General features: G+C 42.9%; 1 protein-coding gene across 2 annotated transcripts in view; it reads right to left on the minus strand.

Annotated features, from left to right (window-relative positions):
- Positions 1-5,159: 5,159 nt before the first annotated feature.
- Positions 5,160-16,062, minus strand: part of ST13 (ST13 Hsp70 interacting protein) — a 32,697-nt gene continuing 21,794 nt past the window's right edge. For both annotated transcript variants that reach the window (XM_073327136.2, XM_073327137.1), the window contains 4 exons: positions 12,521-12,637; positions 11,563-11,614; positions 10,205-10,305; positions 5,160-7,002 (listed from right to left, as the gene is read on the minus strand). In XM_073327136.2, the coding sequence (XP_073183237.1) occupies positions 6,874-7,002; positions 10,205-10,305; positions 11,563-11,614; positions 12,521-12,637 (399 nt within the window). In that variant the 3' untranslated portion in view covers positions 5,160-6,873. The remainder of the gene's footprint in view (positions 7,003-10,204; positions 10,306-11,562; positions 11,615-12,520; positions 12,638-16,062) is intronic.

A 16,062-nucleotide genomic window follows, 5' to 3' on the forward strand; every position in this document is an offset into this window, starting at 1 on the left:
ACTGTTAAAAGTTCAGATGGCGGCACAGCAGGGCTAAGGCGGGTTGGCTAAGACTGTGAATCACAGACAATGGGAGCTGTGGGGGTGGTGCCAGTGCATGGAGCCCCTGGCCGCTCCTCCGCCTAGGAGCCAGAGAGACATGTCACCACTTCCTGGGAGCTGTCTGAGGTCAGCGCTGCCCAGAGCCCGCACCCCTCACCTCCTCCTGCACCCCAACCCTCTGCCCCAGCCCTGAGCTCCCTCCCACACCCAAACTCCCTCCCAGAGCCTACACCCCAACCCCCTGCCTCGGGTGACCATATTTCCCAAAGGGAAAATGGGTCACCATGTGGGACTAGCCCTCACCCCCCTCATCTTCCCCCCATGCGGGGATGGTCAGAGACGCTTGTCTGAGCTCTCCCTCCCCTCACCCTGCAAGGCTGGGGTCGCTGCTTGCCCAAGCCCAGCATACCCCCCCACGTGCAAGACTGGGGCTGGCATCACTGCTCACTCGAGTTCTGCCTGCCCCCCACCCGAGCTCTGTCTTTGCTCCCTGCATGGGGCTGCCATCGCGGCTCACCCCTTGCACTCGATTTTTTTGACAGAAGTAGGCATTTGTCCCGTTTGTTCTTGCTAACTGATCAAGTTGGCAAGAGCAACCAGGACAAATGCCCACTCTTGCCAAAAAATTCCAGAGGGCCAGAACACTGCTTAAAAAAGGGACTGTCCTCGCCAAAACAGGACATATGGTCACCCTACCCCTGCCCCAGCCTGGAGCCCTCTCCACACCCCAAACTCTTCATTTCTGGCCCCACCCTGGAGCCTGCACCCCCAGCTCAGAGCCCATAGCCCTTCCCACGCCCCAACTCTCTGCCCCAGGTTGGAACCTCCTCCCACACCCCAAGCCCCTTGGCCCCAGCCTGGAGCCTCTTCCTGCACCCCAAGCCCCTCATCCCTGGCCTCACCCCAGAGCCTACACCACCAGCTGGAGCACTCACCCTCCTGCACTCCAACCCCCTGGCCCAGCCCAGTGTAAGTAAGCAAGTGAGGGTGGGTGAGGGACAGCAAGGGACAAAGGGAGGGGGGATGGAGTGAGTGGGGGCAAGGTTTTGGAGAAAGGGCAGGGTGGGGCCTCAGGAAAGGGGTGGGGCAGGGGGCGGGGCAAGGGTGTTCAGTTTTCTGTAATTAGAAAGTTGGCAACCCTACATGAGAAGTTTCCTCTGCTGACACACCTGACAGACTGTTTGGAGCTCCTATACCATGAGAAGTTTTCTTGCATCATAACCCAGAAGTGGAGTAAAATTCAGGCTGGTATAAACAAGATGCTGAACTAGAATGCAGCAGTGTAGCACCTCCCCAGATGTGTCTTTGTAACCCAAATCCCTTCCCCCCATGGCAGCTGGACCTGTATTTCCAGGAGAATTTATAGATATGCTCAGGACTTAATATCACCACAGACCATGCAGTGGACTTGGTTCTAAACCAGTCTAAATGTTGACTGCCTCTAAAAATGCTATCTTGCTTGAGAAAAAGCATGGTTATATGTGACTCCACAACTATGCTTGTCCCATTCCTGCAAGCTCTTGCTTTGAAGTACTGTAATAATCCCTGTTTTGTACACATGCAGCACTATACACCACTATAAGTCACCGCTTGCATGTTTAAAACATTTTCTCCCCTGCTTGGAATCTGTCTTGGACAGCATGTGCATGAGGGGAAGAGCGGAACAGGGCAATTCTTTTGTCCTCAAGTGAAGCAATAATATGCATTGTATAAAAAGCCTAGTCTCCAGCACGCAACATGTCTCACTCCAGAAAGAGATTGGTCCCACAAAGGTAAGGACAGCCCCCTTTTCTCATATTTCCTCACCCATAACACTGATGAGTCACTTCTTTACTCAACAGAGTTGATGCTGATTCCTCTGCTGTATCCTCCCCCATATGTTCTTCTACCTCCTCCCTGAAGAGGGCCTGAGAGGGCTGGATAAGGTTAGACAGGCTATACCTAGAAGTTGTGAGCATCTGCTCCACCCTCAGCTGAGATTAGCTCCAGTTCCTCTGGCTTAGCCCTTGACCACCCATGTACATTGCCCAGGACCCTTGAGATATGAAGGGGTATTCAGGAGCTCTATGTTTGAGGTACTGTTAATCTCCTGGTCCAGCTCCTCATAGAACAGTGATGTTCTAGGGGAGTTACCAGAGCAAGAGTTGTAGTCCTTTGCCCAGTAGTACAGGCTCTTCAGAGGTTTTATCTTTCCCTGGCAGAGGTCTAATGTAGTGGATCCCCTTGTCAGCTAGCTTCCTAGACATATCACTTATTGCTGGCCCCAGACCCAAAATCTTAGGTCTTGGTGGCCTCACGCCACAGGCTCACGAAAACATTGATAGGTTTCAGAGTAACAGCCGTGTTAGTCTGTATTCGCAAAAAGAAAAGGAGTACTTGTGGCACCTTAGAGACTAACCAATTTATTTGAGCATAAGCTTTCGTAAGCTACAGCTCACTTCATCGGATGCATACAGTGGAAAGTGTAGAAGATCTTTTTATACACACAAAGCATGAAAAAATACCTCCCCCCACCCCACTCTCCTGCTGGTAATAGCTTATCTAAAGTGATCACTCTCCTTACAATGTGTATGATAATCAAGGTGGGCCATTTCCAGCACAAATCCAGGGTTTAACAAGAACCTCTGAGGAAGGAGGGGGGGAGTTGGAAAACAAGGGGAAATAGGCTACCTTGCATAATGACTTAGCCACTCCCAGTCTCTATTCAAGCCTACGTTAATTGTATCCAATTTGCAAATGAATTCCAATTCAGCAGTCTCTCGCTGGAGTCTGGATTTGAAGTTTTTCTGTTGTAATATCGCAACTTTCATGTCTGTAATCGTGTGACCAGAGAGATTGAAGTGTTCTCCAACTGGTTTATGAATAATTCTTGACATCTGATTTGTGTCCATTTATTCTTTTATGTAGAGACTGTCCAGTTTGATCAATGTACATGGCAGAGGGGCATTGCTGGCACATGATGGCATATATCACATTGGTGGATGTGCAGGTGAACGAGCCTCTGATAGTGTGGCTGATGTTATTAGGCCCTGTGATGGTGTCCCCTGAATAGATTTGTGCTGGAAATGGCCGACCTTGATTATCATACACATTGTAAGGAGAGTGGTCACTTTAGATAAGCTATTACCAGCAGGAGAGTGGGGTGAGGGGAGGTATTTTTTCATGCTTTGTGTGTATAAAAAGATCTTCTACACTTTCCACAGTATGCATCCGATGAAGTGAGCTGTAGCTCACGAAAGCTTATGCTCAAATAAATTGGTTAGTCTCTAAGGTGCCACAAGTACTCCTTTTCTTTTTGTGAAAACATTGATGTCAGCCTCAGGCCAGCTAGTCACCCAGTGGGAGTATATGCTCCCAGAATAACAGGTAGATTATTTTAACCAAGGTAATTTAAAACACTGATTTTAATCATTATTTAAATCAGCAAACAGGAACCTTGATTTAAATATTTGATTTTAATCTTGTTTTGCATTTGTACTTATTTCCCTTAAGGAAAGTTGATTCTCATGGTATCCATTAAAATGTTGTTTGCAAGTATAGCTTTCACACTAACTTTGGTATTTCTTTTGACTGACCTACACGTACATTGCATATATCTATACATATTTAAGCAATTATATAGTTTAACATGCATTTATCCGGATTTTTAATTTATATTTAGTATGTTAGAAAATGGTGAATGATGCATTTCTTATTTACTAGATTATTTTTTCACTCATGATTTGCATTAAGTTGCATCTGGATGGAAACAGAAATTAAATTAAAATTCACAAAGACAGCATTTTAAAATTGTTTATTATTTAAAACTTATTAAATAAAGGAAGCAACTGTGATTAGCTAGTTCAATTAATTGCTTCTGGTCATCCTATCCTTCAAGATTTTAGAACTAGTAGATCTCATCCGCCTCTATTTTTATTCACAAATTGAGAGAAGAAAACAAGCTTTCCTGGTTTTTCAACTCCCAACTAGTTTCTTAACTTGGAATGCGTTAGTCACTGACTTAAACTAGTTGAATAAAATGAAACGAAGGAAATATTGTGTGTCTGCAGAAGAGGCTACTGCTGTCAAATGTTGTTTTAGCACTTCAACAAGTTCTGGTTCCAGGTGCTTAGCACAGTGACTTCCACTAGTTCAGTAGTTTGACTTTCAAAGAAAGATCAGAAGCTACATGTACTCTTAATATTAACTTAAATATAATACATTCAGGCTCTAACATAGGTTGTCATAATTTCAAAGAGGTTTATCTTAAAAACAAAAGAATATAATTTAAATCAATCAGGTTTAAATAAAAAAAGTTTAAGTGAATTTTTATCCACACTGCCAGATGTACTTGTTCAGATCAGATAGCCATAAGAGTACTATATAAATATTACTAGTACAGAAAACTGCATGCTGAGGTGGGGTCTGAACACTATTTATACTGTCTGGAAGAAACTTCCAGTCCAAAACCAGGGAGTAGGTAGGTAGACAGACAAAGGCCCCGGGGACTTTTGAGAAGATAACTCTGGGGTAGAGGGCAGGAAGGGAGGGAGACTGTACTTAAGTGACAGGTTTCAGAGTAGCAGCCGTGTTAGTCTGTATTCGCAAAAAGAAAAGGAGGACTTGTGGCACCTTAGAGACTAACCAATTTATTTGAGCATAAGCTTTTGTGAGCTACACCTCACTTCATCAGATGCATGCAGTGGAAAATAAGAGTAATTTTTCCACTGCATGCATCTGATGAAGTAAGCTGTAACTCACGAAAGCTTATGCTCAAATAAATTTGTTAGTCTCTAAGGTGCCACAAGTACTCCTTTTCTTTGTACTTAAGTGGACTCTATATGCATTCACACAGCATAGTAGGTTGAGCATCAGCAGCACCCGAGTTCAACCTATACTCCCTAGCTTGATTGATTTAAAGGCACCATCACTCAAGCCAGAAATTTTTGTATATGGACAGGAGTTCGGTTAGGGGCAACACTTGAGCTATAATTTGAGTTAACTTTGCAGAGAAGACAAGCTCTTAGTGAAGCATTTAGTCCAGGCTGTATGCAGTTTAATCGTGAACTGTGTGCTTACGTTAGCGTTCCCACTTAATGAACAAGTTTTCAGTTACAAAGCCAAACCAAGAAACTTAATTTTTCAAAACCATATTTTTATTTTTTTAAAAGGCAACTAGAAGTATTTCAGAACTATATTTCTTAAGCAAAAAAGAATTCACATCTCTTTCCATTTTGCAAGGTTATTAGTATGAGAAATAAAGCATTTGGGGGGTGTGTGTGTGAGTGTGAGATTTTTGCATCTGTTGTTGAGTTCCTAAACAAGTCCAGATTTAATTAAAAACAGTGATATCCATTATGGCTTAAGACACAGAATTACAAGATCACTGGACAGAAAGGCTTTCAGAAGACCCAAAAGTGACCAAAAGCTAGTTATGATAAACTTTCCAACATGAGCAGGAGGCAATGTTTAGTAAAGACAAAAAACAAATGGAAGCAGCAAGAACATACCAGCAAAGACACACTGTTCAAAGGATACCCATGCTGTAAATTTACAAAGTATGTGCCATCTGTGCCAACTAATCCACCTTCTCATATTGATCCCAAATCCCAAGAACCATGAATTGAACTGAAGTGTTGACCACTGGGACAGCATCATATTAAAAAAGAAAGTTAAAGATGGAAGACTGGGGTGTGCGATAGTAGGAAAGGACTCGACTGCTCTGACTGAACTGACAAGAGGACAGAGACAAAAGTTGAAAACTTTGGCCACGAGATTTCATCTGTAAGCATATTAGGACTCAGACTCCCTCAGAACCCAGAGTTGCTCTATTGTGGGATTTATTCTGCCTTTAACTGATAGTAATAGAATTTACACACCATGTTCAGGATAGCTTGCCCACTTAAGGGGACAGAGGTGATGGTAGGGACAAGTTTCCTTCCTTCCAATTTTCAAATGGATGAAGCCTGGCAAGAGTTGCCTCATCAGAAAGAGTACAACTAGTTAAAGACCAGCCAATCAGGGAAGATGCACTCCCTTATCCACCTGGACAGAGATAATACAACAGTATTACAAAAATATGTTGGACGAGAATATAGCAAGTAACTTACCTAACCTCAGTGGTATTTGCAATAAAATGTGTTTCATGCCAGAATGAGCAAAGGATAGCCACAGAGCAGGGGACAATCCTAAGTTTTAAACAGTGTTGGCAGTACTGCCAGAAGTTCCAGTGTATAAGTAGTTAGCATATTGGTGACCCTTATTGGTTTTGCTCTAATCACCATCTAAAGTCAGCCACATGTCAAACTGTAAAGCAAATAAAAGGGTGTGTAACAGAACCTGTGGACACCTCCTTCATCCAGTTAATACTTTAAAATAACTGTCCTCACCATACCCTCTCCTACAATTAGACCAATCTTCCTGTCCCAGATGGATAACACAGGATCCTGGTGTTACAATTCCTGCTTCTTTACTTGCTGGGAAGTGAAAGCCAGGATGACAGTTTGATTTAAAACGGCTTTTTTTGTTAAATCAGACTACCTATAGAAAGATTACAATCTATTATAAGCCTTAATTCAAAGGAAACAGTATTTAATATTTGTAACAAATGGTTGCAACTCTTGGGTAGAGAGGGAGGATTGAAAGTGTATGTTACTGAGTATAATTTGAGTAACTAAACCAATCTTTGCAAAAAGTTTGATGCATGGGGGCAAGAGGCGGACTCTCTTTAGAGCACCCGAGTGCTCTTCATGAGAAGATGAGAGGTACAATGGTTTGTGTTATTGCAACACCTGCATTTGTTAAGTAATCAATTCTTTTTTCCATACATTTGTGATTTTATTAAAAGGGAATTTATGGTTGACTTCCAAATTTGGCTGACAGTTTGCTGATGAGGTTCATGACCTTGGGGTTGTTCTGGTACTTGGACATGTTTGCTGGGTTCTGGGCAACATCTTGGAATGCGACCATAACTTCGGGATCCTGCAACAGCAGAGGAAAGATGTTATTGTAGCTTTACTCTAATACAAAAAGCCATAAAACATTTCAAGTAAATATAGCACTAGACTGACTGCTCTGGAGATAAGGAGTCACACCACCTTTGGCTTTAAAGTCTATCTAGTTGGGTCTTGGATGAGAGACCTCTAAAGAAAAATCCAGGTAATACAGGACGTGAAGCTGGCAATTCTTTAGGTAGAATGTGAGTCAGTACTAAGCTCATCTCACAACAAGGTTCAAGAGGTACCATATTTTGGATGAGATGAAACTGAGTCTGACTTGAAGATATTACAGACACCATGTCACTTGACATGGGTAAGGATGTCAAGTTTGACAGTATTTGAATTTTGGTGACTATGTTCTGACTGAATGTTCCCTCTGCAGTTTTATTTAGGTATACAGAACTTTCACTTTCTTTGCTGAAAAGTTCTTTAAGTATGCTATTAGACAAAATAAAACTCTTAGAAGTGGGAAAAGCAAAACTCTTCCATGCACATTAAGATTACAAATACCATGCTCGAGCTTACGTAAAGTATATACTTTATAAAGGCACTGGTGCAGTACAAGAATCACTCTGGAGGCCTCAATGAAGTCAGCACAGGAGCAGATTTTGGACCTTAACCTTGCATAGGAAGTGAAAGCCATCTATTTTAATGTCCTAAAGACTCAGGTACTCTGGGGTGTAAAACCCAGAGCACAAGGAGTTTGAAATAAATATGCAATCTAATGTCTTCATATTCCAAGGAGTTTGGGGTTAAAACACCCATATGAAGATAGCAAAGTTGGACAAAGTCTGTCTTCTTTCTCAGCCTATTCAAGAGCTGTGCAGACTTTCCCAGGGCACATTCCCCCATCTCTCCCCCAACTTCCACCTGGTAGGGCATCAATGTGGAAGTGTGATTTAAAACTTATGAGAAGTTTCATACTGCAATGATTCGAAACAGAACTTTCATATGCTAAATAGATTTTAGACCAAACAGTTCTATTCTGAGGTCTATTTGCATGCTCAGTTTGACATTTCAAAGTCTGCCTCAGATTTTTCCCTTACAGCTATAGGGATTTCCCTCAGATTTTCACTTTTGGGCTGAGATTGAGCACCGATTGTATCAGCCCAAGAACAAAGAGAAAGTTATGAAAAAGAGAGAGGGAATTTTATTAGAAGGTACTTTGCTATTTTAACTAGTGTGTTTACTGCTGAAAAACAAGATTTTTATCTACACCAATTTTAGCTTCACTGCTTAGCATGGAGTCATAACTAAGATATGTACATTTTTCTGTACTGAGTGCAACACCTTTGACATTTGCACTATTGGTCTAAGTGGCTCTTTTCACATTTAACTCTATGGTGGGCTTCTGAATGATCTTATTGAGCATCTGGGCAGGCACATATTACAGTATGTGGCTATCAGTGCTATGGTTGGAAAGACATTTCCATGATAAACTTCTTATACTTCAGCCATATCTGCACTAGACAACTGAACTGTTCTTAACTGAACTAGTGAGAACACCAGCTTAAATTCAAAAGCAGGAAGTGACAATGCCCAGATAGAGACAGTTAAATACAAGAAAATAGAAATGTGATAGCCACTCAAATATAGCTTCAGAAAAAACAAACATTAGGCAAGCCATTTTCCTCCCTTTCCCTCAACACCCATCTCAGCTGATTCTTTCAGAGACTAAAAGCTCAACAGATGTTGGCTAAATAAAGTTTATTAGAAACAATTTCAACAGGTTGAAACAGTAGATAAAAGGAAGGCTAACGCAGGCCTTGAAAAGATGAACACAGTAACAAGTTTGTGGTTTTGATTTTGTGTGTGTGAGTAAGGCTAATATCACTCATTACAGGACAACTTCAATGGAGACAACCCTAAACAGGACTGGACTTTAGGGGCTATTGAAGTTTATGACTTAACAGGAAACAGCTTCTATAAACATGGAAGACTAAACTCCTATCTAGGTGTCAATATTAAGTATTACCATTTGCTAAATGTATGCAGAGCCAGTCATTCCAGCTACTTTGCAAGTCACCTATACATTAGAGAAAGGCAGCCAAAGGCCTGCCATGTGGTAGTACTCAAAAGCCTAGGAATCTTTTCCCATTAACTTGCAGAGAATGACTTAAAAAATCAGCACGTGAAAGAAGACCATCACCAATAACTAAGGACATCAGGGCAAAGTTTTGACCTAAAAAAATTTCTTCCAGTATTATTCATAGACGTCCTGGAAGCCAATACTGCAGATCACACCTGTTCAGGTAAAGATTTGCTCCCAGGTATTGTGATCATGAAAATTAAAGATGTCTGCATGGGCCAAAGGCATTGTACACATTTCCCAAGCTTAAGGCATTCCAAACAATGATTTCTTGCTATGCTTTTGATTAGCATAGAAGGCTTCAAAAAGCTATGAAAAGCTGTTTCAGTAGGTCAGTGTGCCCAGGGTACTAAGTATTTCACGTCTGAAAGCCATCTGGGACTAATACCCAATTTACTTGTTTAAATAAAAAGATCAATAAGACACCTTTATACCTGCCCATGTCAACTTGTCAGAGTGTCTCAGTTTTGTTTCAGCCCCACCCATAATTTTTCTTCAACAACTGCCAACAGATTTACCCTAGGGCCAGCTAGTGGGATGCTTCTCTGAACTCCAACACCATAACTGGTTTAACAGGTATGGAATATTCTTAGCATGGGAAAAATGGGCTTTCATATATGGTAATATGGAATTTGCCAGATCAGTTCATCCAGCCCAGTGTTCTGCCTTTCAACAAGATTTATCCATACACATTCAAGAGACAACAAGCCTTCTCATTCACAACTGGGTCAGATCTAGTAAAAGTAGTGTAATGAGAGTCCCACAAAACCATGCAAGAGAGGGAGAAAATAGTTCCAAAAAGCTAGAGTGCATGCTGTACTGTACAATTCTAGGTTTGTCTAGAATATCTTGGTGCAATGGAAGGTCAGGAGTATTAACTAACCACAACCAGCTAGACAAATAGCCTACAAAGTCATCCCAGAGTGATGCCACCCACATTTTTAGAGTTTCATTAACTGCTTGTCATTTGTCTTAAGGGGGGAAAAAAAGCTCCCAACTTGGATAAGAAAGATTTTTCCTCTCCCTGTAAGTGAGAAGAGAACATATGTTGTGTCCTCATTGTGCATGTTTATGTTTTATGACTACAAGTCCTCACCTGCATGGCTGCAAGAACCTCTGGGTCGCTGAGAATTTCATTGAGACCAGGCATCCCTGCCATGCCTGGCATACCTCCAGGCATACCTCCCGGAAACCCACCTGCAAATAGAAAAAGACAAGAATACAGAAAGGAAAAAAGTTCAGTCATCTATATATAAGCACATGCACATAGCCCAGGACAGCCCCTGTCTTTTACCAGACCCGGTCAGGAAGGTGAACAAACAGGTCTTCCACAAGGCTACTGTTGTTCCCCCAACTAGAAAGTAGGGGGTTCATCACCTTCTCTTCCTGTGAATATATGCATCTCATTTCATCCACATTTTTGGAATCTAAGGCAATAAGAGGCTCATAACAATGGCTGCAGTTATTTCGGGTTTACTCACCAAACCAGGTATAGCCTATCAGCTCAAATTCAGTAGCATAAAAAGGGTTTAAGTGTCTGAGGCAGAAGTAATATGGGGCAGGAAGTCAGCAGTGAGACACCTCATGAACAAAGCACACTCAGTAGAAATCTTAGGCTGAATGCTTAGTCATATATTAACAAAATAAGCAAAGTGCCATAAGAGATGCCAATTTTGGACACTAAACCAGAATACATCATGTGTGTTGTGCTGAGCATGGGGTGGGGTTCCTGCCTATTCATCAATTTCCTAGCAGAACTGATTCGAAGCCAGCATGCACTTAGTGTACCCCACCTCCAGGAAAGTCTTCTCATGTACTGACACAGAAGTCCCAATTTCTCCCCAATACTCATTGCAAACAAAATATAGTGCCAAGAGCATGCAACTATTATTGAAGGTTTATTATATTCCAATGCTGGGAAAGAGATGGCTTCTCTCTGAATAGTACAGAAATTATGTCTTATTAAATGAATTCTACTACTCAATGAACCACAGCTCTCTCCCAGCACATATTTCCCAGTATTCAGTCTGAATTTCCCTTCACCAAGTCTCCTCATATTACTCTTCAAGAGAGCCCTCCAGGCCACCCTGGACAACTCCTTTCCTTCCTAAAAGTATTTTTACAGAGTTCTATTCCCCACTTCTAGCTGGCTAAGCAATACATTATATTCATATTCTTCTCATACACAACTCTCTTCAACCCAACGATCTTCACTGTTGAGCTCTGAATACTCTCACATTTATTTACTACACACCATGAGTCACTCAGTAGTTCGTAGAAAGAGTACCTCTCTCCTTCATCCCTCCAAAAACTAAAGTCTTCTCAAGTTCCTGATCTCACAGCCTTGTCCTTTCACTGAAGGGTATCGAGAATAAATGAAAGCTTTGGCCCTGCCTCACATGAAGAAGCCAACCTCCTTCTGTGCCCGATTAGGATTCCCCAAAAATGAGGTACCTGGAAAACCACCAAACTGAGCTCCTCCTGCCTGTCGCCGGGTTTCTTCCTCCTGCAAATGAAAGCACATCATTCCAGAAAGAGCAATGAAATGGCAGACAACCTCCTACTACCTAAATGGCCTTTTGTGAAAAAATGTCAGCTAAATTCGAGACACTTAAGAGCTGGGATAGTCAACAGGCAGACCGCAGGCCAAATCCATACTGCCAGATGCTTTTGAACGGACCACAAAATCTTTTATTTACTTATTATTGTAGGGCTTTGTTTTTTCTGTTTTTTAATTATTATTTAAACTTTTCTCTGGAGTCTGGACCCTGACTATACCTTGACCAAGAAATTTTGAACTAGCCAAAAAAATAATTGGACTACCTCTGCTTAAGAGACTAGTGATGAGGGCCCACATACAACAGAACTGAGAGGAAAACCAGATGGCAAGGTGGAGAGGAGGGTACGTGAGAAACTAGGAAAAAAAAAAAGGGGGGGGGGAGAGGGAGTTAAAAATTAGAATCATGTTCAGCAAAAAACCTTTGTGCTGAGATCCTACTTACTGCTGCTCAGCCGTGGATACGGGCAACTCATATGCTTCAGTTACTGTTAAAAGTTGAATTTTTAAGAAAACCCTTGCCCTGCTGCATGGCCAAAAAGGAAAGTGAAAAGTTACACGGTGGTAGAACTGGTAACTCTCATTCCAGATTCAATAGAATCCGAGGATGCACAATCCACCTCTGATTTCATTGTCTCAGCTAGTCAAGTAACCAAGACACAGCACCTAGCACAATTGGGTCCTCGTCCATGATTAAGACTCCTAGGTGTTATCGTACTACAAATACTAAAACTCCATTTTAAAAAAATATTCATGGAAGGGGTTACATACAATAGAATTTCTACCAAAAAGGTTAACCTTGCATCACTCCCAAGATTATGCAACACTTTTTAAAAAAAAAAATCAAAAGCTCACCCTCTGTGCTCTCTCATGTTCCTCTCGGGCCTTCTTTACTCTCTCCAGCCTTTCCTTGATTTCTTTTTCTTCACGCTTTCGTTCATACTTCCTGCGATGTTCAGCAATCTTCTGAGCCTGAGGCAGGAAGAAACAGTGAGTATTCTTGTGCATTTCCAATAGAGCCATCATAATATGGAAGTTTTCCTTTGAGATACAGCATAAATTTAGCCACTGAACTAGTTTCAGTGAGTTTTTAAAACAAGTGTTGACGACTTCATCATGTAGCATTAATTGACTTTAGAGATTACATCTATCACATAGCCCTTACAAATACTGTCAGCAGTACTGGGGCCTAACAACATGGCTAGGCTAGTCAAAATATGCACTTCCCCAACATACTCCCTTTCTACATGAAGCTCTGGGATTTACCAGTCCCCCTATCATATCATCCACATCATAGAGCTCCCCAACCCAATACCCTTTGGCCAGCAAGAACAGGCAGAGAAAAGCCTGGCCTCTTCCACAGACAGTCAATACCAGTTGTTTGCCATACAAACAGGGAGCTTCCACAAGAACAATACGAAGAACATTTTTGTTGCTTCCAAAACCACCACCACTGTGCATGCAAAATTTGATCATTAGGGCAAAAGGTCACTTCCTGATTCTACTTTTGTAAAACGTTGGGCTTTTTGTCTTCTAGAGTGTCTTTATACGTAAAACACTTACATGAAGTTCCTTATTAAACCAGAGCTTCCCTGAACTCAAGCAGGGAAGGAGAGGTGGAAAAGAAGTTGCTTCTCACAAGCGGCTTGTTCTCCAAATATATTGCCTCTACAGAGTCCCACTGCGGAAGACTAGCTAGCAGTGATCTCCTTAAGGAAGGGAGACAAGTGAGGAGCCCTACAAGTGGAAAAGTAATTGAAGCACTGCCCTCCTGAAACCAGGTTCCTGTTTTAAGTCACTGAACTCCACATAACAACCCTGCAGATTTCAGATAATGGCATGTATCTATAATTTGCCTGAGGCGGTCATTCCTCTGGCTAAAAGCTCACACCCTGAGACTCAGGCACAAGAACACTACCTAGTACATACATGACTGCATATACTCTTATCCTTTTATAGAGAGCCCTTGAATTGAGATGGCTTAAACCTTATATTTCTCTCGAGGCCACACATGGTCAGCCTTTCTACACAGCTTAGTCCTATATAGTAAACATTCCCTCAGAATCCAGAGTACACAGCCTTACCTCTCCAGGGGTTTCTGGGGCTTTGACAAATACAGAGGCAGTAATATATTGATGTGGAATATGAGAATAAGTGTTTGCTGTTGAGGTCTGCCATTCCTAGATTCTCCTGCCATGGTAAGGACCATGAAAAACAAGGGGTAAGTTTTCAGCAGAACTTAAGTCTCATTTTCAGAAATGACAGACGCTTCGCCCTGGTCTACACAACGAGTTTAAATAAAATTTAACAGCATTAGATTTAACCCTCACCTGTCCACACAGTGAAGCCATTTTTGTTGACTTGAAGTACTCTTAAAATCGATTTCTGTACTCCTCCCTGACGAGGGGATTAGCGCTGAAATCGACATCCCTGGGTCTAATTTGGGGTAGTGTGGACACAATTCAACAGCATTGGCCTCCGGGAGCTATCCCAGAGTGCTCCATTGGGACTGCTCTGGACAGCACTTTCAACTCAGATGCACTAGCCAGGAACACAGGAAAAGCACTGGGAACTTTTGAATTTCATTTCCTGTTTCACCAGCATGGTGAGGTCATCAGCACAGGTGACCATACACAAAAGAGCTCCAGCATGGACCAAACGGGAGGTACTGGATCTGATCGCTGTATGGGGAGACGAATCCATGCTATCAGAAATCTGTTCCAAAAGATGAAATGCCAAAATATTTGAAAAAAAATCTCCAAGGGTATGAAGGGCAGAGGCTATAACAGGGACCCGTAGCAGTGCTGTGTGAAACTTAAGGAGCTCAGGCAAGCCTACCAAAAATCCAAAGAGGCAAACGGCCGCTCCGAGTCAGACCCCCGGACATGCCACTTCTATGATGAGCTGCATGCAATTCTAGGTTGTGCCCCTACTACTACCCCACCCCTGTACGTGGACTCCTGAAAAGGGGGGGGGGAGGAGGAGGAGAGGTTGTCTCATGCAACAGGGATGAGGATTTTGGGGACGAGGAAGATGAGGAGGAGGATGAAACCGTTCTCCCCGACAACCAGGAACTGTTTATCACCCTGGAGCCAATACCCTCCCAAGGCAGGTTCCTGGATCTTGAAGATGGAGAAGGCACCTCTGGTGAGTGCACCTTTGTAAATATAATACATGATTTAAAAGGAAGCGTGTTTAATGATTAATTTGCCCTGAAGACTTGGGATGCATTCGTGGCTAGTACAGCTACTGGAAAAGTCTTAATGTGTCTGGGGATGGAGCGGAAATCCTCCAGGGACATCTCAGCGAAGCTCTCCTGGAGGTACTCCCAAAGCCTTTGCAAAAGGTTTTGGGGAGGGCAGCCTCATTGCGTCCTCCATTGTAGGGCACTTTACCACGCCAGGCCAGTAGCACGTAGTCTGAAATCCTTGCATAAGAAAGCATGGCAGCGTATGGTCCTGGAGTTTGCTGGCATTCAAGCAACATCCGTTCTTTATCTCTGTGTTATGCTCAGGAGAGTGATATCATTCATGGTCACCTGGTTGAAATAGGGGAATTTTATTAAGGTGACATTCAGAGGTGGCCATTCCCACTGGGCTGTTTGCCTGTGCCTGAAAAGAAATCATCCCCGCTGTTAGCCATGCGGTGGGGGGAGAGGTGAAGCGATCATCCCAGAAAATTGGTGGGGGGAGGAAGAGAAGCGACCTTGTACTGAAAGCACACGTGCTATGTAATGTTAACAGCTTGGTTCACCATGAAAGAGTCTTCCCATTGTTCTCTAAAATGTGTCTTTTTAAATACTACTCTCCTTTTTTCCCCTCCCACAGTTGCAAATGTTTCAACGCTCCCCCACCATCTCTAGCCCAGAGGCTAGTGCAGATAAAGCGGCGAAAAAAACGCACTCGTGATGAAATGTTCTGAGCTCATGCAGTCCTCCCGCACTGAAAGAGCTCAGCAGAATGCATGGAGGCAAACAATGTCAGAGTCCAAGAAAGCACAAAATGAATGCGAGGACAGGAGGGATGCCTGAGAGGAGAGGTGGGGGGGGGATCAAGATGATAGGTGGCGGCAGCGTGATGAGAGGAAGCAGGTTGCAATGCTGAGGCTACTGGAGGATCAAACGGATATGCTCCGGCATATGGCTGAGCTGCAGGAAAGGCAGCAGGAGCACAGACTGCTGCTGCAGCCCCTGTGTAACCAACCACCCTCCTCCCCAAATTTCATGGCCTCCTCACCCAACCACTCCACCCCAGAGGGCTGCCCAAGCAACAGAAGGTTGGCATTCAATAAGTTCTGAAGTGCAGTGTGGCCTTGTCCTTCCCTCCTCCACCACCCCACCCAGGCTACCTTGGCAGTTATCCCCCTATTTGTGTGACGAATTAATAAAGAATGCATGA

Source organism: Lepidochelys kempii, chromosome 1 (assembly GCF_965140285.1).
Source record: "Lepidochelys kempii isolate rLepKem1 chromosome 1, rLepKem1.hap1, whole genome shotgun sequence".
NCBI lineage: Eukaryota > Metazoa > Chordata > Testudines > Cheloniidae > Lepidochelys > Lepidochelys kempii.